Source organism: Mus caroli, chromosome 18, assembly GCF_900094665.2.
Source record: "Mus caroli chromosome 18, CAROLI_EIJ_v1.1, whole genome shotgun sequence".
NCBI lineage: Eukaryota > Metazoa > Chordata > Mammalia > Rodentia > Muridae > Mus > Mus caroli.
In genome coordinates this window covers 71,129,573-71,156,040 of record NC_034587.1, presented here as the reverse complement: position 1 = coordinate 71,156,040, position 26,468 = coordinate 71,129,573, and the positions used below count along the sequence as shown (strand labels likewise).

At 48.7% G+C, this 26,468-nt stretch overlaps 1 protein-coding gene across 4 annotated transcripts in view; it reads right to left on the bottom strand.

The window, feature by feature from the left end:
* Nucleotides 1-26,468, bottom strand: part of Myo5b (myosin VB) — a 314,400-nt gene that overhangs the window by 25,889 nt on the left and 262,043 nt on the right. For 2 of the 4 annotated variants that reach the window (XM_021150181.2, XM_021150180.2), the window contains exons 23-32: nt 24,321-24,405; nt 22,962-23,095; nt 21,827-21,946; nt 20,793-20,930; nt 17,022-17,087; nt 15,318-15,557; nt 14,143-14,243; nt 6,173-6,371; nt 4,036-4,129; nt 1,746-1,889 (exon numbers count right to left, since the gene is read on the bottom strand). In XM_021150181.2, the coding sequence (XP_021005840.1) occupies nt 1,746-1,889; nt 4,036-4,129; nt 6,173-6,371; nt 14,143-14,243; nt 15,318-15,557; nt 17,022-17,087; nt 20,793-20,930; nt 21,827-21,946; nt 22,962-23,095; nt 24,321-24,405 (1,321 nt within the window). Of the gene's footprint in view, nt 1-1,745; nt 1,890-4,035; nt 4,130-6,172; nt 6,372-9,120; nt 9,199-14,142; nt 14,244-15,317; nt 15,558-17,021; nt 17,088-20,792; nt 20,931-21,826; nt 21,947-22,946; nt 23,096-24,320; nt 24,406-26,468 lie in introns of all 4 variants that reach the window. The other 2 variants (XM_029472030.1, XM_029472031.1) reach the window with 2 other exon arrangements.

Here is a 26,468-nt window from a genome sequence, read left to right as displayed (position 1 = left end):
TTGTTGTTTCTGAGACAGGGTTTCTCTGTGTAGCCCTGGCTGTCCTGGAACTCACTCTGTAGACCAGGCTGGCCTTGAACTCAGAAATCCTCCTGCCTCTGCCTCCAAGTGCTGGGATTAAAGTCGTGCGCCACCAACGCCCTACTCTTTTCTTGGTATGTAGGTAGGAAGTGATCACCTAGAGCCATGTAAGCAGTCAGAGCAGGAAGTAGCCTTGACTCACACACATTTAAGTTATAAAATTTAGAGTCCTATTCAGCTCTTCAGGATATATACTTTATATGTAGCTCAGATGTTGCACACTTCGTGTTTCACATTCTCCACAGGGTGAAGGCTTGCTCGTTATAGGTCACAGATAGTTGTCGGAGCATAACCACCACCAGCAAATTACTCAAAATGCCCAAGTCAGACAACCAAAGGGCAAGCACGCTGGCAGAAATCATGTACTATTCCTTCTGTGCTCTTGGCCTAGGCCCTGTACTCAGCGGGGCTCTTAATGCCCGGGAGGGTGATTTTTACCTTCAGTTCCAACTCCTTAAGTGAGAAAGCCCTGCAGTGTGCTCTCTGGCTCTATCTCACATGCTGGGAAGGCAGGGACAGTCCCACCACCCTGTCTGACAGATGGGGACACTACAGTATCACAGAGAAGAGAGCCAGCAGCACAGGATTAGACACCAGATAATCTTCCTTTTGCCAAACAGGACTCTCCTCTAAGGTTTTTCTTTCTCCTGGCTCTGCAGAATGGAGCATACAGGAGGCTTACTGATGGCCGATGAGGCTAAGGAAGGATGGAGACCAGGGTTAGCAAGGACACTGGCTCCCATGAGAATGGTATGCCATCCCTGAAGGTGGCATCTGCGACTAGCTCTACAGAAAGCTATCGTCACACAGGCCTCAACAACCTGCAAGTGGGACTCGGACCTCCTAACTGGGCATCCATGAGGAGTGACCCCATGGGCAGGAGGCGTTCCGAAGCTACAGGGGCTGGAAAGTGGGTAATGGGAGTTGTAGTCCTGAGGACCAAGCCGGAGGATGTCTGCCTTTCCTGGAGCAGCCAAAGCTGCTGGGCCACATACTGAGCCTCTAACACTCACAACATAGTGTCACACACAAGAACACTGGTCCTCAACTACATGTCCAGGGAGAAAAGGGGCAAGCTTGCTTACATGGAGGCTCTGCGATTCCAGAGACCACACTTATATGTGCTGGGTTACACAGCACTTAACAAACTGTAACTAGAAGACGTTTGAATCCTTGACCCAATATTTATCCACTCTGTCTGTGACTTGGGACAGCTCCAAGAATGACCTCAGTATATGGAGCTGGGATTTGCATAGTGCCTACTGATACAGATGCTGGGAGAATTATACACAATAGGGGAGGGAATGACTTTTGGCACAGTTACTGACAAGCCTGCACTGCTATCTATTGCCAAAGCACTCTTGCCCACCTGAACTTCTCCAGAGAAAGAAGAATTGCAGCCACTGCAGCTGCAGAGATGCATGTGGCAGGCAGGAGCCATGTGGCCACTGGCAGAACAGAGACCTCCCCTTCCCTGAGCTATAGGTGCAATGCTAGAGGTGGTTTTGGAAAAGCAGCAGGGAGCGTAGGACCAGCTGGAGATGGTGGGCGTGAGGTAGAGAAGGGGACTGTAAGAGCCACTGGGGTGATGGGAGGGTTGGCTGAATAGAAACAGAGAGGAAAGAGAGCTGGCAGGTGGCACACCGGTAGCTGTAGGTTCTGACCTGTCACCAGGTTCCGGATGAGGAGGGCTTCGTCCTCTTTGTGGTACTCCAGCATGCCTTGGAAGTCCTTCTCCTTTCGTTGGACTGTGACCTGTCTTGTGAGTTCATGGTGCCTCCTGTCACTCTGTGCCAATGCCTGGGCAGCTGAGTGGGAAAGAGAGGACAGAAACACGGTGAGAACACACAGCTGAGGCCTGCAGGAGGGGTGGCCCAGCTCGGGCATCACGCTCACACTCTTTGTATCTGTTCCTATAGCCTGAACCTCTCTAGCTGTGAGTCAAGGGCTTCAGCGCCTATGCCGTGGTCCACTGTGTACAAAGAGGGAGAATCGCTGCAAGGAAAACGGGTAGGTTCTGGACCAGAGAAAATATGAGAAGTAGTAGCAGCCATGGTCAGTTCACCTGCTGTCAAGTGCTTTTCTTCTACCAAGCTGTAAGGAAGGTCCCTGAATCTGGGAGGAGAACCATCCAGGCCTCTTCTCCTTAGTCCCATGTGTGCACCAAAACATGGGCCATCATGACACTGATGGTGCAGTTGTGGGCTGGCGGGGGGGGGGCGGGGCAGGTGATGCCAGTGGAGAAGAAATGTGGAATCCAAACATAGTGTGAGGCCGGGGAGCACGCTAAATGCAGCCCACATAAGTACAATTATCCTGGAAGCATCTTAGGGGTACCAATCAGAGGATTAAGAACTTGTCAGACTCCATTCAGACCTTTCCCCCAGCCTAGAGGAGGGTAGTAGACTCCAGATATTATTCATTGTATACCTGGGTACCAACTGTCTGAGGGTACTGTCATCAGCACAGGCCATATATGAAGTCCCCAGTCTCACCCCCACCAGTCTAGCTGGGGAGATGCATTTGTGTATTTACATAAAAGAAACTTTGACAACGCATCTTGGCCAGGAGCCAGGCCAGGAGTGGGTGCTGGTGGAGGCTGGACATGGAGAGCGACAAGCAGGAAGTAAGGAAGTAGGTCAGAACTGGGCTGGTCCATCAACCCAGCCTCTACAGTGGTTCTCAACCTATGGGTTGTGACCCCTCTGGGGCTGCATATCAGATATCCTGTGTATCGGATATTTACATTGTGATCCATAACAGTAGCAAAATTACAGTTATGAAGTAGCAAGGTTGGGGGGGTCACCACAACATGAAGAAATATATTAATGGGGTGCAGCATCAGGAAGGTAGAGAACCACTGCCTTAGATGAATGGGGAAAGAGCAGGGTTAGTGATGCCCCCGTGGTGGGCATTTACAATGGGCTGGAGGGATGCTCTGTGTATGTGCACACACACATGAGCACACACACAGGAACATTAGGTAAGAACTGGGATTTTACTCTGCTGGCCTTGGAGAGGTGGGAGGAGAGAGTTCTTTGAGCAGAGGCAGGCCCTGGGGAGCTACTGAGCCACCTGGGAACAGGGGTGAAGATTGGACGCAGGGGAGTGAGAACACAGACAGCGAGGCAGTGGAGAGGGGCAGATAGTCTCCTGGACTGAGTGGAATGGGTAGGCTAGAAGCCAAGAGACTGGACCATGACCACCTGAGGATCAGAAGATAAAATTCCCATAGGTGCACAGGGCAAGGGCAGGAAGACCAGCAATTGAGAAAAGGTCGGAAGCTGCCTGGTGTGGGCAGAGCTGTCCCTGACACTATAGAAGCCATGGACATACACCCTGTGATCAGTGATGTGCCCAGTGATCTGTGGCCTCAGGACAGCACGGGACAGGATTCCAAGCCTAGGGTGGTGGCTCTTGGGCTGAGGGTAGAGGGATGAAGAGGGTTATCTGAGACATGAGGCGCCTGAGGGCTACAAGCAGGGTAGGACATATTTAGAGGGTACACCAGTCACAGGAAAGGACATTCCCAGGGCTTAAGGAAAGCGATTTAGATTTCCATCTGTCCCACCATCTAGACTCCAAATTGGAAGTCTAGTTGTGACATCCCACATCATGGGGCCAGGGTCCCAGGTCTTTGTGTCACAGTGTTCTTTCACACCAGACAGCCTCGTTCTGCCTCTCTGCCCTTCGAAAGCAGGTACCACTATGTACCTGTGTGGCTCTCCCCTCCAGCCTCCAGCCTGGCTCACACCTGCTCAAGCTGGGTCTCTTCTCTGGGCCCTATCTGCTAAGAAGATGTGGGCTGCCAGCAGCTAAATTCTCCCATGACATGGCTGGCACAGGCACAGCCACCAGGAAACTCATGAAGTGGACAGTGGGCCAATGGGCAGGCAGCTGAGTCCCACAGGCTGGCAGGGTCACCTCTGCCTCATGCACACCCAGGTACGCTACCTTCTAAGTCCTGGACCTTCTTCATGTAAATCTTCAGCTGCTTCTTCAGCTTCCTCTCATTCTTCTCCAGCTTTTCCACCAATTCCTTAAAATCCTGAAAGAATAAAGTTATGTGAGAGCTGGATGTTGGCCTCACCCTGAAGGAAAGGAACAGAGGAGCCCGCTCAGGTAGGAGCAGAAGGGCCACCTCACACAGGCTCAGAACCTGCTCAGAGCCCAGGCGGCAAGTCAGAGTTCATTCTGCCAGCAATAACAGAGTGAAATCCCAGGGTGAGTTCCTCCCACTGTGGCACAAGGGCACCTTGTGGAATCCTGGGGCTCCCTAAGCCAAGCCTCCTCAGGGGACACCCAGCCTAGGTATCCAGGGGAATAGTGAGCAGCACTCTGGGTGGAGGTGTAGGCATGCAGCCACATAGCTGGCAGAGTCAGCAAGCCAAACAGAGGATTCTGGGATCAGGATCAGAAGCCAAACAGGACAGGGGCTGTGGCCAGAAACCCTAGCAACTATTGTCACAGGAGGCAGGACAGTCCATTGAGACCTAGAACAGCAAGCTGTCCCCGGAAGGACTTTGCTATCATTATTGCCCTCATCCAGCTGGGCGGTGGTTCTTGAGGTAGGGAAGGGAGAGAGGAAAAGAATCCAGATTTCTCACTGGTAGAGCGAAGCCTAGGTAACTACAGTGACCTGAGAAGGGAGTGGCAAACAGTCCATCCTGAGACCTCTGCATGATCTTGGGTGTGGAGTCTCACCCCGTGTGTGTTACAGATAGGTATAGAACCCAAGGCATACGTGCAGTGTGTGCTATGTGCCTACGTGCATGGGTCAGAGGATGGAAGAAGTCTTTTTTCCCCTTTCCCTTCTCCCTCTTGCTCCGGCCCATAGGTTTTTGTTTGTTTGTTTGTTTGTTTCTCATTACAGATGGTTGTGAGTCACCATGTGGTTGCTGGGATTTGAACTCATGACCTCTGGAAGAGCAGCCAGTGCTCTTAACCACTGAACCATCTCTCCAGCCCCGAAGAAGACTTTAAGGTAGGCCTGCCGAAGGGAGTCAGTTACAAGATCAATACCTGAGCTATAGGCTCTGCATATAATTCTAACTATAGGCGTTTTGAGGGACTTTATTTAAAAGGGGAAGAGGCTGGCAGGATGGCACAGTGGGCACTGGCATTTCTGCCAAACCTGATGGCTTGAGTTCAATCTCCAGAACCAACACGGGGGAGAGAAAGGACTCCTGCAAGTTTTCCTCTAACTTCCTTTTACATGGGTGTGGGAGAATTCCTCATAAATAGATGGGTAGATAAACAAACAAATAATACAGATGGCAAAAAAAAAAAAAATCCCTTCTCTGATTGACACGAATCTAAACTTTCACCTAATCTATAGGAGAGGAGTGACAGCCCAGACAACTGGGGAGGGGACGAAGGGAGGAGAGGAGTGACAGCCCAGACAACTGGGGAGGGGATGAAGGGAGGAGGAAGGGAAGGAAGGAAGGAAAGAAACCGTGTGTGTGTGTGTGTGTGTGTGTAAAACAGATCAGGGACTTTGCAAGAACCCAGTTGGTATAAAGGACTTAAGTGTCTTGAAAACTTTATTGAGATTCCTGCCGGATAGACAAGGTCATTCACTGTCTTATAGCTGTGAAGAGACGCCATGACCACAGCAACTCTTACAAAAGCAAACATTTAACTGGGGGCTGGCTTACAGTTTCAGAGGTTTAGTCCACTATCATCATGGCAGAGAGCATGGCGGCTTGCAGGCAGGTGCTGGAGCAGTAGCTGAGAGCTACATAATGATAATGGACTGGACCTCTGAAACTGTTAAATGTTTTCCTTTGTAAGAGTTGCGTTGGTCATGGTGTCTCTTCACAGCAGTGAAACCCTAAGATAATTGGATCTTCCATCTCCATATGGAGCATAGGCATGTGCTAGAATCTCTGACCTGTCCACGGACATCGCTATTTTAATAAATCAAGTAAGCCCTACACTATTTCAATTATCACTCATCAACAGACAACTTTCCTCTGTCCCTGTTCCTACTATAGAGCTAAGAACACAACCCGAGCCCATCTGATAGCTGATTCTATGTCCGTCTAGAAATGATCCCAAGAGCTACAAACCAGGAGACACAGTCACTTACCAGGTTCTCATTGGTCAGCCGGGATATCTCCTGCTGGACACCAAATTCGACCTGGGCCTCCGGGGAGAGCAGCAGGGTCTGGCAGAAGGTCTGCTGCTGTTTGTCCATCTCCTCTTTCAGGGCTTCCACCTGGGCCTTGAGATGTTCCACCTCCTCCTCATGCTCCAGGCTCTGGGCCTGCAGCTGGGCCTCCAGCAACCTGGACCCAGAGAAGCAAGCCAGGTCACCATGTGGCTGGGGTGGGCACCCATCGTGAGGAGCTACAGACAGACGCGACAGGAGCAGCCAAGCACACAGCAGGAGGGATCATATGGCCCCAACAGGAATGGACGCAGCGGGGAGGTCTCAACAGGCAAGCAGACCAACAGATCCTTTCAGGTGACCAGAATCTGAGGCCAAAGGCACCCTTGGGCTTAGGCCTCTTTGGCCACCCTTATTTTTTGTCCTGTAGGTGTAGACTACTGGTTTGAGATTAAGAGTCTCTCTCCATGTCAAGATACCATTACCATAAATAAATGTCTCAGAGTGTCTTAAAATAGCGGTGTCAACATCTGCCTCAAAGTTTGTAAGAATTTCCTTGTAAAGACAAGATACGGATAATTCTACTAGTTTATGTTTTCTTTAGTAGATTCCACTCATTATATTATTATTATTATCTTCTTCTTCTTCCTCTTCTTCCTCCTCCTCCTTTCTTCTCCTTCTCCTTCGAGAAGAACTAATATTTTGCCTTTTCTCTCCGCCTTTAATATCCCACTTTATCTCATGTGTAATTTGTTTATATCAACTTTCCCTCTTGTCGAAAAAGCTGAGACTATTTGGGGAAATGTTTAAGATCAACTAGTGCCATAAGGAACAAAGATCAGAGGAAGTTTGCAGAGGCTTGAGGGGAGGCTCAGAGATTTGTCAGAGAGGTCTGCAGCTACAGCACAGGCACCCCTACCGGCTTTAGCAGCGGCTCAGCAACAGCCACACCTTGGGATCTGACCCTCATGTGACCAAGTGCAATAATTAGCCATCTTCTGGACCTTGATTACCTGATCTAGCTTTCTGATTTAGCATGTTCACCCTCAGGGAAAGGGGACACAGTCGCCCTGTCTTTACCTGGGACATAGTAGAGTTTCTGCTCATGGTAGTGACTAGGGACATCTCCTGGTATCCAGATAGCAAGAAGTGGCATGTCTTTTCTATCTGGGAAATGGTAACTGCCATAGAGAAGAGGGAGCAAGAATGGGGAGTCTACTTTGTTGACAGAAGCAGCGAAGCAGCCCCATGTGTAAGGGCTTCTTAGCAAAGACCTGAAGGAGAAACTGATACAAGAATCTGACCTCTCACCACTGGGAAACACAGGAACACCAGAGTGGTGGGAGAGAATCCCGTAGCAGCCTTTTAGATAGCATACAGTATCCAGACAGCATTCGACATTGGCTACGCATATGAAAACTCGTCAGTGTAAGACAGAAGCCAACAGGAGAGAGGACGTGGACTGGTTGGTTCCAGGGAGCTATCCCAGGACCACTTTCTGACCTACTGTGTATCCCCTCCCCCCCCCCCCCCCCCCCCCCCCCCCCCCCCCCCCCCCCCCCCGCTAGCACTTTCCTTACTCTCAAGTGGATTCAGCCCAGGGCTCTACGCGGGAGCAAGATTCCCATCCAGGCATCTTGAAGATCTCCTGAAGCATTGGTCTCTGCGGTATTCTCCAATGCATTTGGCTTGATTTTTCTTTGTGCCATATCCAATCTCATGACAGATAGGAAGAGCACCCTAGAAATGCGCACGCAGGTTCCCACTCTAACAAAACAAACTCAACTGGCAGGTCTCTGACCTTGTTGAATAGCCACCACAGTAGACATGGAGGCAAACAGCAAATGCCTCGCTGCTTTCTCCAGATGTCAAGCTTTACCTGTGGTAATCCTCTTCCTTATGGTGACCCTGTGTGGCAGGGCCTGCTCTGATCCACCATTTGAGAATAAGGGACCCGACCCAGATGTCCCCAGCAAAGGCTGCAGCACTAGGGGACCTGCCATTCCCCTCACAGCCTTGTAGGAATCTGCGTTATCTTAGCAGCAGCAGGGAGAGAGCCACGTGATGGGCAAGCATAAGCTGAGGTGTGGTCGCCACCCAGTCACTGAGGGACCCAGGACTCACACTCATCCACCTCTCTGAGCTTGTTTCCTCTCAGAGAAACAAGCCTTGATAGCAAGTGCCCCATTTCTTGTTGGGAACAAATGAACAGTTCTGTCCCGGCTCTCCAAGAGCCCTGTGCTGGCAACGAGAATATGATCAGCCTCTGTACTGCCTTCGCTCTGCATACGACATCCCTGGCTAAACTGGAGTCCGTTCTGCTGCTGATATCAAAGGTTTGATTGTCTACATAAACAGAATTTAAGCAGTAACTTAAACCAGCCAAACTGCACTCACAGGGAGAGTCAGACGGCACAACGCTCCTGCAGCAGTTGGCTGTTATCAGCTCCAGGAAGGCAGTCCCTAAGACAGGGACCAGCTGTGTGCTGATAGCATGTACGAAGGAGCCTTGCTTTGCTGCACAGTCAGCATGCAAACTAGGTCAAGGACTTTGGCTGGCCCTGAAGAGTTAGGAAGGTTGGTATGCGGCATGTTAGCAGCACAGGCCCTGGAGTCCCACAAGTTAGTCCCCGTTGCAGCTCAATAGCTGTGTGACTTCTGCTACAGGAACCCTCCCTCTTTCTCCACCTGTAGACCCCATGGTCTCTAAGGTTCACCTGGCCCACCTAGCACTGCCATTTTGACCCAGGCAAGCAGCTTCTGTACAGCCCAGACCCAAAATGATGAATGGATGCCTCTAGGGACTGCTGGTCAGAAGCCCGTGTGAACTGTGCCCCATACCCTCACAGCTGCTCAGGCCAAACCAAGGAACACAGACATGAGCAGGCACACAGATGAAGCACATACAAGATGGGAGCATGTTTGACCTGGCAACTTGCTTTAGGCCTTGGTAAGCCAAGCCGAGTTCTCCATCTTCATTCAAATATCCCCAATCCTCAGTCTGGCTAGAAATGAAGTACAGAGAAAGAGGTGTCCAGTGGAGAGGAGAGGAGGCATTCAGAGACCGGAAAGCTTATAGCCAAGCCTTGGAGTCAAGAAAAGGGGACAGACTGTGGGATGTTTCTCATGCTTCTCTCTGGCTTTAGGCGCTAGCTGACACCACCCTCTTTGACTTTCCCGGGTTTCAGGTAGTGCCTGGGAAAGAGGTTCCATGTGGTCTCAGCGATCCACCAATAGCTGCAGATCAAGTACATGCTGCCGAAGACAGCCAAGAGCTTGTTCTTGTGACTCTACAAACATAACAGACACACAGTAGCACAGGCTGGACCACCTCAGACCCACCGTGCTGCCTCCATCTGAAGGAGTTGAAGGAAAAGGAGAAGTATAAAAACAGGGTTAGAGGAGAAGACACCAAGTGTGTGTGTGTGAGAGAGAGAGAGACAGAGAGAGAGAGAGAGAAGGGGCTGAGCAGGCCTTCACTGTATAGGGACAGGGCACTGTAGAGCAGAGACAGACACCTGGGGATGCTGGCCTCCACCAGAATAAGGAAGGAGACTGCACATTTTGCTTCCCTTTTTATGCATAGTTCTTGGTCTTCTTTCTGTCATTAAGAGTACCTGGTTATTTACTAACCTTAACTCTAACTTGCCTTACAGAGTCGCATGAGTGTGTGTGCATGTTTAAAGTTAACTACATCAAACATACAGGCTGAGAACTAAATGCTGTCTTCCCTTCATGTCAGTTCTACCCCATTTCCCTGTCCAGTCAACCTGTGAGAGCAGGTCTCTGGTATCCTTTGTTGACCCTGCATTCTGCCTGATGTCAGCCAAGGTGGCTTTTGGAGGTCATTGTGCTCAATGCTCATCTGACCCCACCCCACCCCACCAAGTCCTAAGCACAAGGGCATCTTTAAAGGCCAGTGGAGAGTTGGTAGAGGGCACGAGTCATGAGCAGGAGTTAGTCTGCCCTACCTAATAGAAAGGCCACTCAGCCCATCCCAGAACTCAGATAGCAAACCAAACAGCCCTGGCCAAGCCAGCTACTATCTTGCCCTGTCATGTTTTGGGTAAAGTTCAGGGGCTGAAAATATCCATTTTAGATCCCTTCAGAGCTATCCTCTAGCAGAAGGTCTCCAGACCTATACAGTCTGCTTCTTGAGCTGGTTGCCCAACATCTGTATCAACCACCACTCTGAAAGTCCAGTGGACAGGAGTTAAGTTACTGCACTTCTGGGACCTTCCTATGGCTTCTGTTCCTAGTCTAAGGCCAACCTGTTTAGTGTTAGAAACTCCTGGCTGTGTGACAGGGCAGTAAGGAAGACTGTTGCCAACACTTTGATGCCAGTTTTGATTGATAATTACTTTGATGAACACCCCCATCCAAGCCTTCTGCCTGGTGAACGTCTGGAGTGTCACCACTGCGGTGGTTTGGATGAGAATGGCCCCCAGAGGCTTATATGTCTGAATACTGGGTTTCCAGTTGGTGGAACTGTTAGGGAAGGACTATGATGGGGGTGGGGCTTGGCTGGAGGAGGAGCTACTGAGAATGGGCTTTGAGGTTTCAAAGGAATTCATCATTCTCGGTAACACTCTCTGTGTCTTGTGCTTCTAGATCAAGATGTAGGCTCTCAGCTATTGCTCCAGCACCATACTGTCATGTTCTCCCACCATGCTGACCGTGGACTGTAACTATTAAACTGTAAGCCTCAAAGAAACCCTGTTTCCTATTAATGGCCTTGGTCATGGTGTCTTATCATAGCAATAGAAAGGTAATAAAGACAACCAGATTCTGCTTTCTCTTTCGATGCCAACCAGTTAGGTGTCCTGGGCAATCTGTATGTCCCAGAAGATCCCTAAGGACCTAAGGCTGTGTTGAGCAGGGGCTGATATCTGTTCCTCCTGTTCTCAGATGGGAAGGCTGATATCTACCAAGCATCCTTTGTAGCAATGCTCTACCCCTGAAAAGGCCCCTGTCCTACAAGTACCCAGCATGCTGTATGCCAGCCATCTCCTTAGTTGCAAGTGGAGACGTGCTGGCACCTGGCTGGACACCCGCATGCCCTCCGATCTTCTTTTGAAGCCTCCCTAGCCTTGCTGGTTGAACATTAGCTCTTGAGAGGGACTGCTAGGTCTCTGAGAATACTGCCTCACTCCTGTAGTTCTCAGAGTCTCCCGAGTGGCACATGGGTGATGCCTAGACATACCTCTTGGAAGTTAGCATCAGTCCTCATGTTATGAGTTTCACAGGGGAATAGAATTCTGAATTCTGTCGCATGCTGGGTATCATGGACAGAGGTGAGCTGTAATAAGATGCACAGCTCGGACACTCGACACATGAAAACGGGTAAATTAAAAAGCTAGTGAACTGACTTAGTAGAGTCCTCTGTTCCTATGTGGAAGAAACCCAAAGTTCCCTATCACTCTGTGCTTAGGAGTGTGACTGCGCAGTAGTGACATCTGCTGGTATGAGGAGGAAACCCCAAACAGCTTGACTTCAAAATTCTCTCTGCATAAGTCCACTAAACACAGAGAAACACACAGCAAGGCCCCAAGGCTCACTGTGTAGCCAGGAGCCCCACTGGGGATTCTCAGCTGCACTCCCTGGCCTGATTCTCCACGTGTTAGGCTAACACACTGAGCTGGATGGCCTACTATATATTTTCAACTAGCTGTAGAGGTCGTGCAACAGAAATGGTCTCGGAGAGGTCGCACTTTCCTTCTGCAAACTTTGGACAGAAGAACCAAGAACCCACACCCTGTCATATGTCATCTTGGGTCTGATCAGTTCTTTGAGTGTAGGAAAATTCCTGAGTGCTCTGTGGGTTCCTAATTCTTTAGCCCCCACACCATTTTCTCTCAGCAGCCCAGGATCTTTGCTGCGGCCTCTGAAAAGTAGACCAGGGGCAGAGACATAGAGGAGGAAAGAGCCCACATGTAGGGAGCTGCCCTCAGAGCCAGGCTATGCACTGAGCATGTGTGCAAAGAAAACCCCACCTGCACTTGTCTTTCTGAGAACCAGGACCTTAAATGGACCTGGTTCCAGCCAAAGGCAATAAGCAAGCTTTTCTGTGCTGGGGCCTCCTGCTGTTTCCTGGGTCCCAAGGATAGTTCCAAGAACACGCTCTCTACATACTGCAAAGGAGTTCTACAGCCTTGCCTTGGATGGAAGTGTTCAGGGGTCCGAGGAGCACTACTTGAAGCTAGACTTAAGCTGAGCTGCAGCCGCACTCAGTGCTCAAGTCCTAACCCAGCTGTGTGATCTGGAGGTCTGCTCAGGGGAGGCTGGCCTGAGTAGGGGAGGCAGCTGCTTTTCACCCAGCCCACATCCCATCCCATCCATCATTCTCCCAGAACCAGGTGGCAGGGGATGAGACTCGAGGCTCTAAGCTTGGCTTCCAAGGCTGCCACTTTTTCTTAGCTTTTCCATAAGCAAAGCAGTCAGGACGATGCTGGCTGCCCCTAGCTCCTAAGATGGCAGCATAGGCTTGCAGAAGCAGGAAAGAGCATACTATAATCTAAGAGCTCTGGCCAGAGCACCCCTCCATGCTTGGTAGCATGCTCACAGTGCCGGGGGAGACAGAACAGGTGGATGCTCTCTGCAGATCTTGGCAGGCCCTGAAGCTCAGCAAGTGGAAGGGTGTGAACCGGAGGACCCCAGATGCTTGGAGGGACTGTCCATGGGACAAGTGTATCAGAGATCTCAGAAGTCTAGCCTGAATTCAGGACATGTACACATTTTCTAGGTATAAATTTCATCCAAATTCTAAAGGGACCCCCACGTGACCAAACATGCATGACACGATTTGTATGTATGTAAACCTCTCCATTACAGGCCAACCACAGGAATGGCACAGCAAACATATCTTCATAGCACCCTTCTCATAAGGGGGTGCCTGTCTGGGCTTCCCAGAGTTACAGCCCTACTACCCTTCCCTGACAGTCAGTCCACATACTTTCCCACTTAGTGCTAGGATTTGTAGTATCAACATTTTCTCAAAGCTGAGGCTGGATCGAAATTGAAAAAGACAAATACTATGGTGCCTAATGTGGCAGATACTGGGGACCTGGGTCCCCAGACTCTCCTCCTCTTGGCAGCAATACTTTTCTCAACTCAGCCTCTCGGCTGTTCACTATTGCTTGCTGAGCTGTCTGAGTACGGGATTATTTTAAGATATAGTAAGGGCTATTTTTGTCTTATCACCTCCATTGTTATTGAGGTAAGAAGATAAAATCTGGGGCATTAAGCAGCCCCTGGAAAGACCTAGATGGAGGGCTAGTCTCCTGACAGCTGCAGAAGAGAACAGAAAGAGGGCTGGGAGCAGTTTCGGCTCTGCAGATCAGAGCGATAAGGCCAGCGCTCAGCAGCCAGCTTGCTTTCTAATTGAACGGCACCTGCGAGGTTTTTCCTCTATTCATCTCTTCGCTTATCTTCTACCCGAGATAATTTAAGACGACTCAGGCTTTAGCGCAGGGTGTCACCTTCATTCCCCCCTTTCTTTTTTAGGGAGACTTGTGGGGGCTGGCTGCATCTCCCCCCTTGGGTTTCCCACACAGGGGGTGGGGGAGGGCGGGGAGCCGCGCAGCCTGGAAGCCAGCCAGCCTTCCTGGATTGCTGTGTGCCTGGCGCTGCTCAATCCTTCTGGGCCCGAGTTTCCTCTTCTGCAGAAGAGGGCCTGCAGCAGAAGACCTGCAAGTCCTAAGTGCTTAGGTCCTCAGAGGAGGCGGACTCAGGCATCACCTTCTGGGGCCTTCTGAAGGACCCCACTGCAGCTTTCAACAAATGCTTTCCTCTGGCAGGCCTCCCAGGACCTTCTCTTTCCAACAAATAATTCCCCAATGTTGGGCAGATGGCCAGTTCCCAAGTAACAGGTTGCAACACGCTGGGCTGGACAACGGCCACTCCTGTCACCAGTCCTCCTATCACATTCTCTAGGTACCGCAGGGCCCTACCTGTTTGTCTGGCAGACCCCGTGATAGGCCTCAATGGCGTCTTCCTGGTCCACGTGCTTCTCACTGTTGGGCCAACTTGTTCTGGCATTGATGTTCGGCTCCTAGAAGACCCCAAATTAAACACAAAAAACAACTCTGGCTGTACAACTTCTAGGAAATAGCTTTCTAACATTGAAGTATATTGATGTGCTTTTGGGAAAGAGAGGCAGACCTAATTTCTGTTAAATACAGGCAGGAGCATGGCTTCAAAAGGCCATCTTGGGTGGAAGGACATACAGCCTTAGTAAGGTCTGGCTGTAAGGCACAGGCGTCAGCAGTGGGGTAGGGGCGGGAGCTGAGAGGGATTGTGGGAGGAGCAAGCATCAGAGGACACGATTCCAGCCTTATTACTGAGACTCTTTATCCCCCAGCCATACCTAGGGCCCATGTCTAGAGTGGTCTAGCCTGGTAAAGCCCTCTGGACAAGCCAGGTAAACTCTAATCCCTCCCCCTCGCTGTCCAACTCTGTCCTAGAAGGTAAGACCATCAGAAACAAACATGAAGAGGACCCACTACCTGTAAAGGCTGATAGGGAAATCTCCCCAGAGACAAAACGAAGAGACAAGGGCATGGAAAACAGCCCTGAGGTTATCCATCTGCATCTTTAAAAAAAAAATCTCTCTCTCTCTCTCTCTCTCTCTCTCTCTCTCTCTCCTCTCTCACTCTGTGTGTGTGTATATGTGTGTATATATGTATGTATATATATATATATATATATATACACACACATATATATATACATACATTGCATGTGTATATATATATATATATATATATAGGTACAATGCCTCTAGAGGCCAGAAGATGGCACCAGATCCACACGGGGATGACATGTGTGCCAGGAGCTGAACTCAGGTCCTCTGCAAGACCAGTGAGGTGCCCATACCTACTGAGCCATCTCTCCAGCCCCCTCAATCACGTTCTTAAATTCAGTAGATTCTAGACATTTCTAGCTTTCCCTCTTGAAAGAAGTCATGAAGACAGGGCACCAAATTCTTGGTCTGCTTTCAGACACCCCCAAAGGCAGAGATCCTGCTCTTTCAGGTTTAAGACCTCCCTGAGTAAAGACATAAAACCACAAGCCTAATGGCTCAGTGTCACTCAAACAAGCCCATCCATGGCTGCCACCCTATTACCATGTTCTTGCCAGACAAGCGGCGCTGGTCGGCATTCATGATCTGGGTCCTGAGGATCAGCACCTCCTCTTTGCGGACCTCGAGCTCCTCATTGGCCAGCTTGAGCTGGTTCAGGAGGAGGCTGTAGCTGTCTGGGGAGCTGTGGGTGGAGTTATCCTGCATGGCTTGGTCAGCGACAGCCTTCCTCAGCTCATTCAGGTCATTCTTCAGCTTCTTGTTCTCTGACTCAAGCTCCTGTCTCTGCAAGGCAGACAAGAGGCACACCTTGATGCTTGCTGATCAGCGGTGGCGGCATATCCCAGCTACCCCATCTCTTCTCTTTCCTTAACTTTCCCTGTCTATCATGAAAGCAAGGATCCTTCTTTAGTGAGGACACCCATGGCTCAGGTTCTGACAACCTGAGTGGCCAGTCAGAGCTGAAACTGAACTCATTACCCCAAGTTCTCAGAGAAACACTCCTGATGCAACGGCGCTACCATTCAACCAGGATGCAATGTGTGCTTTGAGCACATTTAGCCATGAAACTCTTCTTTGTAGTAATGCTGGGCTGATAGCCGTGTGTGTGTGTGTGTGTGTGTGTGTGTGTGTGTGTGTGTGTATGCATATGTAGGGCTATAGAGCAAAGCTATGCCCAGTCTCTAGCTGAAAGCTGTAAACAACATGCCACTATTAGGACTTCCTAAAACTTTCGTGTGGTCACATGCTTAGAGGCTTTCTAAAAACTTTTAATAACATGATATGCTTGTCAGAGTCCCAAGATGACTGAGCCAACTCCAGTGGGAGAATCTGTATGAGCTGAGTGAGGAGGCCAGGGCAGATCCAGCTAGCTGAAGGATGCCAACACACGTAACATGAACGGACGTTGAAGGCATTAAGCCAAATGCTATCCACTGTCACAAGAAGATAAATGCCTTGAGTCCCTGGTAGGGGGCATCTTCATGAGAGGACAAATGCCACTGTAGGAGACATCTGGACAGTGCACAGAGACAGGAAATAGAATGGAGTCTGTGTGGGGCTGTGGGAAGGAGGAGCGGAGTCTTCAGAGGAGCCAGGCTTTGTAAGATGGATTACAGGGCACGCTATGAATGTATCCTCTATTATTGACCCTCATATACACATTTAAGATAGCTAATATGGTACATTTTATGCTATCTATCTATCTATCTATCTATCTATCTATCTATCTATCTATATCTATATCTATATTTTTTTTTTACCACAGTAGAAAAAGATAGTTGGGAGGGAGAAGCCACAGAAATGACTCGATGTTTTTTTCTGGGCAATGGCCATTAGCAAATCAGTAACAGGTGTTCTATTAGTGACCAGTGGACTGTGGAATGGCCTCAGTGTGACGTCTTAGGGAGGGATGGGTCTGGTCTGATGACTCTTCCCTTCTCCTGGGGCCTGGAGTCTGTACTGTTCTGCTCTGCCCTCTCCTGATCCGTCAGCAGACCCTCTGCCTCACATTTGGATACTGTTTCAAAGTGAGTCTACTCCTGTGGCCACACTGTGTTTTAACTGGAGCTGCTTCAAGTAGGAAAATGTGTTTCTTGGTATAAACACAAACTCCCTTTTGTTTCAAAGATGAGGATGTGAGGTGTAGGAATAGCGCCACTTGCTTATTGCTCTACTGAGAGCAGGCTGGAAGCTGAGGACCTGGCCCATCTATGTGGTTTGTCTTCAACCGGGGGACAGATGGCTTACCTTTAGACTATTGTAGGCTATATCTGCGTCCTGGTCGACATCTAAGCCATTGTTCTGTTGTTCTACCTGCATAGGAGGACAGAGAGGTGAGCGCAGACCACAGGGCACGTGCTCTGCAGACATTTCTGAGACAGCCAAACTTCCTCATTCTACTTTGGCATGAAGAGCTGGCAACCTCACCCTCCACAGGTGTATTCCCCACCTCCTCCAAAGAGTAGCCCAGTACTCGGGCTACCATGAATCCCCCATAACAACTCCTTCCTGTCCCCATGCTATCACATGGTCCTCACAGGTGCAGACAGGTTGAAGACGTATTACAAACACTACGCCATGGGTTAAATTCTACAACCTTAGTACCCATAAGTCCTAAATTCTCCCTGTGAATGTGACCTCCCTTGGGAATAGGGTCTTAGGGGATGTGACGTAGTGAGCCCAAATGCTTTGGGAGGAAAGAACACACAGATAAGACGGACATATTAACATGGAGGTGGGATTGGAGTCAGCTGCAAACCCAGAACACCAGAAGCCAAGAGAAAGGCATGAGACAAGTTTTCCCTAATGCCTGCAGGGGACAGTCACATCAAAACCTTCACTTCTGACTTCTGGCCTCTGGAAGAATAAATATTTGTTAATAAGTAATTGGGTTGGAAGTATTTTGTTTCAGCATCCCTAAGAGTTGTCCACCCTGAATATTGATGTTGTCCTCGTGTTTTTGGGGTGTGCACTCACGAGGTAATTCAAAGCTGCTTTTATGAAGTGGCTGGCTCATAGTAGGTATACAGTCTCATAATAGGTATACAGTGCATGCAGCAGACTTCACAATGGGCAGCAGTCACTGGAATAACAAGTCTCCCAGGACACAGGTCAGCCAAGGACCTCAGATTCTGTGGGCAGTCCTTACTGTTGAATTGGCCATTGAAAGGGGGCATAAACAACTTCCTAATTGCTTGGAGTGAGTTTAAGGGGGAGACATCCCTGAAGAATGTGGGTCTTTAGAACTAAGACCTAATGGGGCATTTCATGAGATTGCCTAAGTCCCTGCAACCTGAAGTCCAGGGACACAGCTGTCACTGCTGTGGGTGGACCAGGGTGTCTGAGTTCAGAGTGAGCATCTCCTGCAACCTCTTCCAGATGAAGGGCATGTATGGTTGCTACACTGTTTCCTTCAATGTAAACCGGGAAAAGCCCAGCCTGGGTACCAACTTTTGACTTGCCTCCCTCCATCACCCAAGTCAGCACTCCTGCTGTTAGGTAAGTGGCCTGCATTTGCATTCTGTGTGACATAGACATAACCCCTCTAAATGTTGATTACATTAGACTCTCAGAGCAAGAGGACCACATACTTGTACTTGAAGGGCTGTACTACCATGTTTCTATGTCTGTTGGGAACACCATAGGGGCCAAGTTAACTGCCAGGCTAGGGGAAAAGGAACTGGATACACAGAGCAGATCCAGCAGGCACAGAGGCCCCACTCTCACAGCGGCTTAGCCCCTCCCCATGGATGGAACACTCACAAGCACCCCAGCCAGGCTATCTGGAGTATAAGGCCTCTAAGGCCGGGGACATGGGGCTATATCACTCTAGCTGGCTTAGGATTCCTTCTGGAACCAAGGGAAGACTTAGAGACTTGATGTCTGCATTCTTAACCTCAGGGGATGATAGAGGATTCCACATTATTCCCCACACGACCACACACAGGGCAGAGCCTACAGTTCTTGCTTGGTGGTTATATTTTGAGATTTCCCCTTTTACTCAGTATCCAGACACACCAATTCTGAAGCCAAACTTCAAGAGCAATTTGGCATTTCTGAAATGCGGAATCCAGAAATCATGTGTAGGTGCGGGCAAGTATGTAGAAATTTCTATGCTGGCTGTATCAAATGCCATCCGCACAGATGGCCCATAACTTATGATGGTTGACTTAAATTCCCTTGACTTTTTTTTTTAATTTTGTTTTTGTTTTTTTTTGTTTTTGTTTTTGTTTTGTTTTCATTTTTTTGAGACAGGGTTTCTCTGTGTAGTCCTGGCTGTCCTGGAACTCACTCTGTAGACCAGGCTGGCCTCAACCTCATAAATCCGCCTGCCTATGCCTCCCAAGTACCGGGATTAAAGGTGTGTGACTTTAGAGGGCACAAGAGCAATGAGTATTCACTAGAAATTGCCCTTCATTTCGAACTTTGACCTTTTTCTAGGAAGGTGATTTGCCACCGAGTCTCACCAGTGTCACAGAGCAGTGGTAGCTCTCTATTGCCCCCAGTGATCATGGTGGTGAACTAGCCACACCCTGTGGGTGCGTTGTTGCTAGGTTAGAGTGTCTGGAAGGTTGGAGGACTAAAGGGTATTTTAATGATGCACATTTTCAACATACAACTTTGGGCTTTGGGGATACAACTCTAAGAGTATCTGTCCAGTGTCTGATTTATGTTTGTCTGTCAGGATAGCTTTTCCTTATAATTGGAAGTCCTTCATTTACCCAATGGCTTCACTGCCCACTCTTAACCTAATCCACCGGGAGATTTTACACCACCACCAAGATTTACCTGTTCACCTAACGCTTATTAAACAAGACAAAAACAAATACACACACACACACATACATACACACACACACACACACCGTCCCCAAGACTCTGACAGCCCCGCCCCCCCAGAGTCTGCAGTACCTCAGACTGCAAAGGGAAGAAAGGTGTTATCAGAAGAGAGTCTGGGTCCAAGATGTGGGGATCAAGGATGGAGGAGGGGGAGGAGGGAGGAGGGAGGAGGGAGGAGGGGGGCAAGGAGGACGGTCAGATCCCACGATTTTCAGTTTAGGTTTGAGAATAGATCTGCTAGTGATATGACCCAGGAATGGACTTGAATTCCACAACAAGTGTTCCTCACAGCTTCAAAGAAAGACAAAGTGGTTCTTCTTCTCTCCTGACAGCTCTCTGCCGCGGCGTTCACAGCCACACTACAACATTCTTTATTTCACACCTGGGCTACATTTGCTACCCCAAACCCGATTCAAATTCCCCAATGGCATTTTTAACCTGTCTTAAAAAAAAAAAAAAAAGAAACTATACACAGCGACTGTGTGTGTGTGCATATTTATGTGTGCAGGTGTGTGTGCCTGTCGTGGCTTGCCTCTGCCACGGTATCTGTGAGAAAACCAGAGGACAGCTTGCAGGAATCAGTTCTCTCCTTCTATCATGTGTGTCCCTCAGATCACACTCAGGCCAGCAGGCTTGGCAGTAGATGCCTTCATGAATACCGAGAGACATCTTGCTTTTGTAACTCCCACTTTGTATACTTGCTATGAGCCTGATACTGGCATAGTTCTGGGTGCCCCCAAAGTCCTTGAGACAGAGAAATTACCTTTAGGTATAAAGTTTCACCCAGTATTCTTTCAAGACTCAAGAGGATAAGGGTGACTTCAGTTGTGATGACGTAAGGCATGGCCATAGGTAAGGAGGGTCTCCTCTAACTCTGATCCTGGTGGCTGAGCTCATGCTAGATTCCAGGCATGAGAGGGTGGTGGACTTCCTCTGCTAAATTTGACGTCTGCTGTATTGTTTTCTCTGCACCTGATGCCACTCCTCTGGCATAAGCTCCCACAGACTCCCTACTGCTTCTCAGTGGAAATCCTTTGCCCTGGGACACCCAGAGAGCATGCCCTGCACAGACGCATCAGGGTAGGACACTCACAGAGGACTTGAGTCCAACAAGAGGATGCTCTGAAGCCCACCGCCACCGAGCCCCCACGGCTCCCTCGAGAGTGGTCGCTCACTCACCTGCCCTTTCTTGCTGTCCTGCTGTCCCTTTTCTAGCTGCGCCTGCAGCTTCTTCCTCTCCTGTTCAAGTTCGCGCACTCTCTTCTGCAGCTTCAGGAAGACGGTCATGTCCATGGCTGCCTTCTCTATGCCAATCTCCTGCCAAGGAAGAGGGGTGCCCAGAAGGTGGTTTTCATAGCACAAATGCTCCAGGGAATACACAAGGCCTTGCTGCCCACCTCTGTAGCAGCCATCTGCCTCTTTGCTCCTCCCCAGCACCAACCCTTCCCTCCAACACAAAGCCAGCATCAAACCACTAGTGTTTCCCTTAGAAAAGCTAGGGCTATGGGCTTGCTCTCTTCAATAACGTCTCTGTCTCTGCCCTTAACATTCACCCTGTGTGAGCCACTTAAATAACCTATCACCTACTCTAAGAACATGCAAACAGGCACAGGCATTTTCTTTGGAAGGTAAAAGGGAATCCACTTCTGGAAAATGGCATTACAAGAGAGAAACTAAATCCCAGGACCGTAGTGCGTCCTGATGGGAATCACGGTGGCCTCTGGTCACTGTCAATGTGACACTCATACCTGATTGTAACTTGAAACAAGTAACACTCACTCTGTTGTGGAGCCCGTATCTCCAACAGATCTTAATACATGGATTTCCCAGTGTATTTCTGTCCTTTCAGATCAATATCTGGATTTTACTATGTGGGTTATGCATGTACACAAACATGTGTCTGCCTGTCAGTAGGCAGTGTGTGTGAGCACCTATGCAGCCTGTTTTTACATGTTGGAAGCGTGATGATGTTCTACCTCATGTAATGAGCACAGTTCAGGACCAGCCTCACTGCCTGTGAGCCACAGAGCATCCACGCAGGATGCTGCGCCGTACATCCGACTGTGTGTTGCTAAGTTCACTGCATCCCAGTGACCCTGGGCCCTGGGCCCTCTGAGCCACCTCTAACAGAGCAGTCTATCTCTGTTGGGTAGTTCCATGCAGACAATTAAATGTCCCCTGCAGGACAACTGCAAACAGCGCCCGAGACTTACCTCCACCTGCTGAAGGGCATCCTCAGTGTCTCCGATTTCGGAAGTGGAAATGGAGGGGTAATTGGAGTCAGATTCTAAGCTGCTTTGATTCGATGGGTTCTTCCTGTGGCCCGGAGTTTGCTGCTCAAGGAGAAAAAAAAATGTGACAACTCATAACCAGCTCGTATTAATGCGAAGTAACTTCTCAAGGAACCCTGGACCTCGGTCACTGCTTCACTGTCACAACTCTGGGCAGTAATGCTCCTTGGAACAGTGGATAAACAGCTATTCCTGTGTATGCCAGGCAAATACTCTACGAATGCTTTATAACCCATAACACCCAGAAAGTGAGGAGAGAACAGCCTTTCACTCAAGCCGTGCCCTCAGATTGCATACAGTGGACCTTCTCCACATTCTTGAAAGAAACCCTTTCTGCAACCCTATCCCATGCAGCCTCTCCTTCCACCCCATTCTGCTCGTGAAAATGAGAGCAATTAGAAACAGCGCGTACCTTCCGTGCTATTCATTTAAAAAGACCTTCCCGTTTGTTTTGTTTTGGCAGCTGGTTTGTCTTTAAGAGTGAAAACCGAGCTTGGTGGAATTTATAGATTTCTATTTCAGTTCCTCTTCAGATTCCTTTCCTGGTTTCCATGCAACTAACTCACTGATGTTGAATATGTATGTTGGGAGGGAGTATTCTTACAAGTAAAGAAGAGTGTCAAATCCTGAAATGTCACAAAAATATCTTGTATTTTGTCAGAGAGTAGGAGACCCAACCAGGTTCCAAGGGTCTCTCTCCACATGGACCAATGAAGCTGAGGTCAGAGCCTACAACACCACTGTCTCAACAGTGGAATTTTCTAGAACAAGAAGCAGATGACATATACACATACAGAAAAATAATTCTTAACTTCCTAAGATATCAATAAGACCTCGGCTTTCGGAAAGAGCACCCTCAGAAATGATCACCGGCTGGCAGATTGCTAACCAGAGTTCACATAGGAACGAAAGAACAGGTGGTCCTTGCACACATGCATGCTTACTGAGCATGGCAGTGCCAGAGGGCAAGAGCTATACAGCCAGCTCTGAAAAGGCAGAAAGGGAAGCCATTGCCACCAGGCAGCAGAGCTGCCTCCCTTGCCTTTAGGATTGTCACCTCGTCCCGAAGGTTCTCATATCTCTGCTCCAGCTGGGAGAACTCCTTCACGAGGTTCTGGTACCTGGACCGTTCCTCCTCTAGTTCCTTCTTCATCAGGAGGTTCTCTTCCACAGAGCTCTGTGAAGATTCAGCTGAGAAGCAGGCATGGGAAGCTGGGTTTCAGCATCTGAGGGGAATCCTCAATTGCGCATGCCCTGCTAGGAGCATTCTGACTAATCTCTTGTTAAGATGCTGCCCACCACAGGCTGGTCCCAGAAGCTGTGGGGGAGTCTCTCATGTTCCTCATGTACTGTGGAGTTGAGGAGGGGCTCATTATTCTGAACCAAGGGTTTAGACAGGAGGAAGAGTGACCCTGCTCTCAGGAAGGCAGGGAGAGAGACTCTGGATATTCATGAGCACCCCCACCCTGTCCACGTGGTTGCCTCTCTTGTGACAACCGACATTAAGAACTATTGGCAGCCTTTCCAGTTGAAGCATTCTAAACCTCTCATTGTAATCCTTATCTGCCAGGTCCTTGGAGACCAGAGCAGAGGTGATATAGGGAGAAGCGGGCAAGGAACCTAAGAGATTCTGATGGTCTTTTTTCTCTTGCCAACCTTGTATCCATAGTAACGGAAAGCAAGTTGGTTTTTTTTTTTTTTTTTTTTTTTTAAGGGCAACTTGAAAGCAGCTTGTATTTTCACAAGCTCTCAGGCTGGTGGGGGGCTGTGGTGTTATGAAGTTTGGCTGCCTGGTGAGATGGGTGAGGACCGTAAGAGTGGAGGGGACCTGGTTACCACTGAACAGGTAAGAACTGGATTTATGTGCTTCATTGTTCCCCCTCAGCCAAGAGAGTCACAGGGTGGGTGGCAGCATGGGAGTTGAGGGGCACTGGAGAGAGGCTTATCTGGAGTCTAATCAGAGACCCTGTCTTTCAGCAGGCAATACAGTGACCATCTGACAGGAGACACAGCGAGAAGGAAGAACAAGACAAATGTAAAGCCACCACCTGAGTGCTACTGTGCTGGGCGCCAGCTTAGGCACTTCAGCTGTGCATCTTGCTCACGCCTCTCACAAGTCCTTCCAGCTCTGTCTTTCCTGCCCAGTTTCAGGAGGACACTTGCACACACTTAGAGAGCTGGGCATAGCCGTGCCATGCTTTGACTATGGGTCTCCAGATACAAACCTGCGTGGGAGGTCTTTCTGTGAAGTATGGATTTCCCTTTCATCAGACTCTTCAAACAAACGGCACAGCAGGATCTTAAACTTGACCTTCCTTTTCCCCAGCTCCCACATAGGGAAGCCCTTCTTCCTCTCTATCAACTAGCAGGCTAGGAAGACCGGTGAAGAGTGTGGAAGGCTGGCTCAGCCGCTTACCTTTTGACTGGCGCAGGATTTGGTTGTTAAGGTATTCTTTTTCATCCTTCAAGAGGGCATTTTCATGTTCCAAGTCTGCAACTCGCTGAAAGAGATCACCAGGTAAAATACAACAACAACAACAACAACAACAACAACAATAATACAACCCTGAACAAAACCCTTCCCATGTAGTGAGAGAAGAGGAGGCCGCTTTGGAGGAGATGACTTTCTGATGATCTAATGCTCTAATTAGGAAAAGGGATTCAACCAAAACTGCTTTCATTCTGAAAGAAAGTTATGGACAGAGAGGGAAAAAAAAATCCAAGTCCAACAAGACAAAATGGCTCAAACCACTGTGGTCACCTAGGTTTCCCAGAGACCCTAACTGTTTATACGCAGCGTCATTCCTTATTGAGGAATGCACAGAACAGAGAGCCTTCCATGCCTGTGAACCTGTGTGTCTCTCTTGCTGAATCATGAGCTGTCAAATCTGAGTCTTAGGAAAGCTCACAGTGGACACATCATCGCTGGTCTTTGTCCCACCTGCCCTTTCCTGCCTCAGTGTTCTGGGCTCTGAGAGAGGGAGACGCATTCGGTCCTGACATTCAGATACATAATCCCAGCGTGTGGCTCCTGACAACACTGCCAAAAAGGAAACACGAGGTGATGGGATTCTGGTGGGTCATTGGTAAATTCCCTACTTAAGAAAATCGATTCAACCAAAGGCAAATATGACAGCATAAATAAATAAATAACAAGAAAAAGAGGCATTATTAAAGAAAAAACTAGGACTTCTGAAGAGAAAAAATTGTGATCATAGAAAGAAATATTTGTATTTTTAAAGTAACAATATAGGCAGATGTCCTAAAAGACTTTGAAAGCATTAGTTGATATTAAGTATGAAATAATAGCCAAGTCACTCAGAAATCCCATTCCTAATTATAAACCTAGGAAGAATAAAAACCTAATATCTATAAAACTTGTACAAAGGTGACTGTAGTAACATTTATAGTTTCATGGTAGTCAAAAAGTAGAAACAGCTAAATGTTAATCAACAAATTGGCTAGATGTTAAGACCCTAGAACTGAAGATAACCACTCAGCTGTGATGCAGGACATGGAGATGCCAACTTTTAACTGACCAGAGAACTCTTCTCTGCTGGCTAACATTACATAATGCTAGAAGGTACTGTTGAGACTGTCAATGGGACGAGTGAAGGGCATCACTGGTCTTATCCAGTGCTAAACCCAGCATGCGACATACAATACTGATCTGCCTGGGAGGATGTAATAGTGGTTACTGGGGTAACCAACCACTTTCTGGTGTTATACAAGGTCTGCTCCATAGGTGAGGTTTCAAGCTAGGATTATAAATCCATGACTTCTCAAGATGGTAGACCTTGCTGGAGAACTTACTGTTGTTTTGCTATGTAGTCCTGATGTCAAACTACCTTCTAATATGCACGTTTAAACCCATAGGTTTTTGCTCCCCACAGCTTCAGTCAGAGAAGCTACATTTTGCATGGGTTGATGCAGAGTCATAACTGGTCAAAATGCCAAGTTTAAGTCACTTGTCAGTGCTTGCTGTGGAGGGGTCATCCATATCAATTGTCCTACCCCGTGACCACCCAAGACTCAGGGACACTCTACAGAGGGATGGGCAGAAAGGATGTAAGAGCCAGAGGATGAGGACGAGAGGTGTAGAATATTGACTTCTGGACATGACTGATATTCACATTAACTCACAGCAGTGGTAGGTACCTGCACATGATCAAGGAAGGAAATATCCCAGCAATGATGGGGCAGGGAACTCAGAGGTTCCACCCTAGGTGGAGGAACTACGGGCAGCTGATGCCTACTCAGAGAAGAGTCACTTCCCTTTGAGGACACAGCCACTGGTAGGTTGCCCATGAACGATGATCCCATCATTCAGTGGATGCTCTGTACCATGTGTATATGGGTGGCAGTAATTGGACTCAAGGAGTTATTCAAACCAAGACAAAAAATAAGGACATGAAGTTTTGTAGTGTGGGGTATCAGGAAGAGTCGGAAAGGAATAGTAGCAATGGATTCACATAACATATTTAAAATATTTCAAAAACTAGGGGCTGGTGAGATGGCTCAGTGGGTAAGAGCACCCGACTGCTCTTCCGAAGGTCCAGAGTTC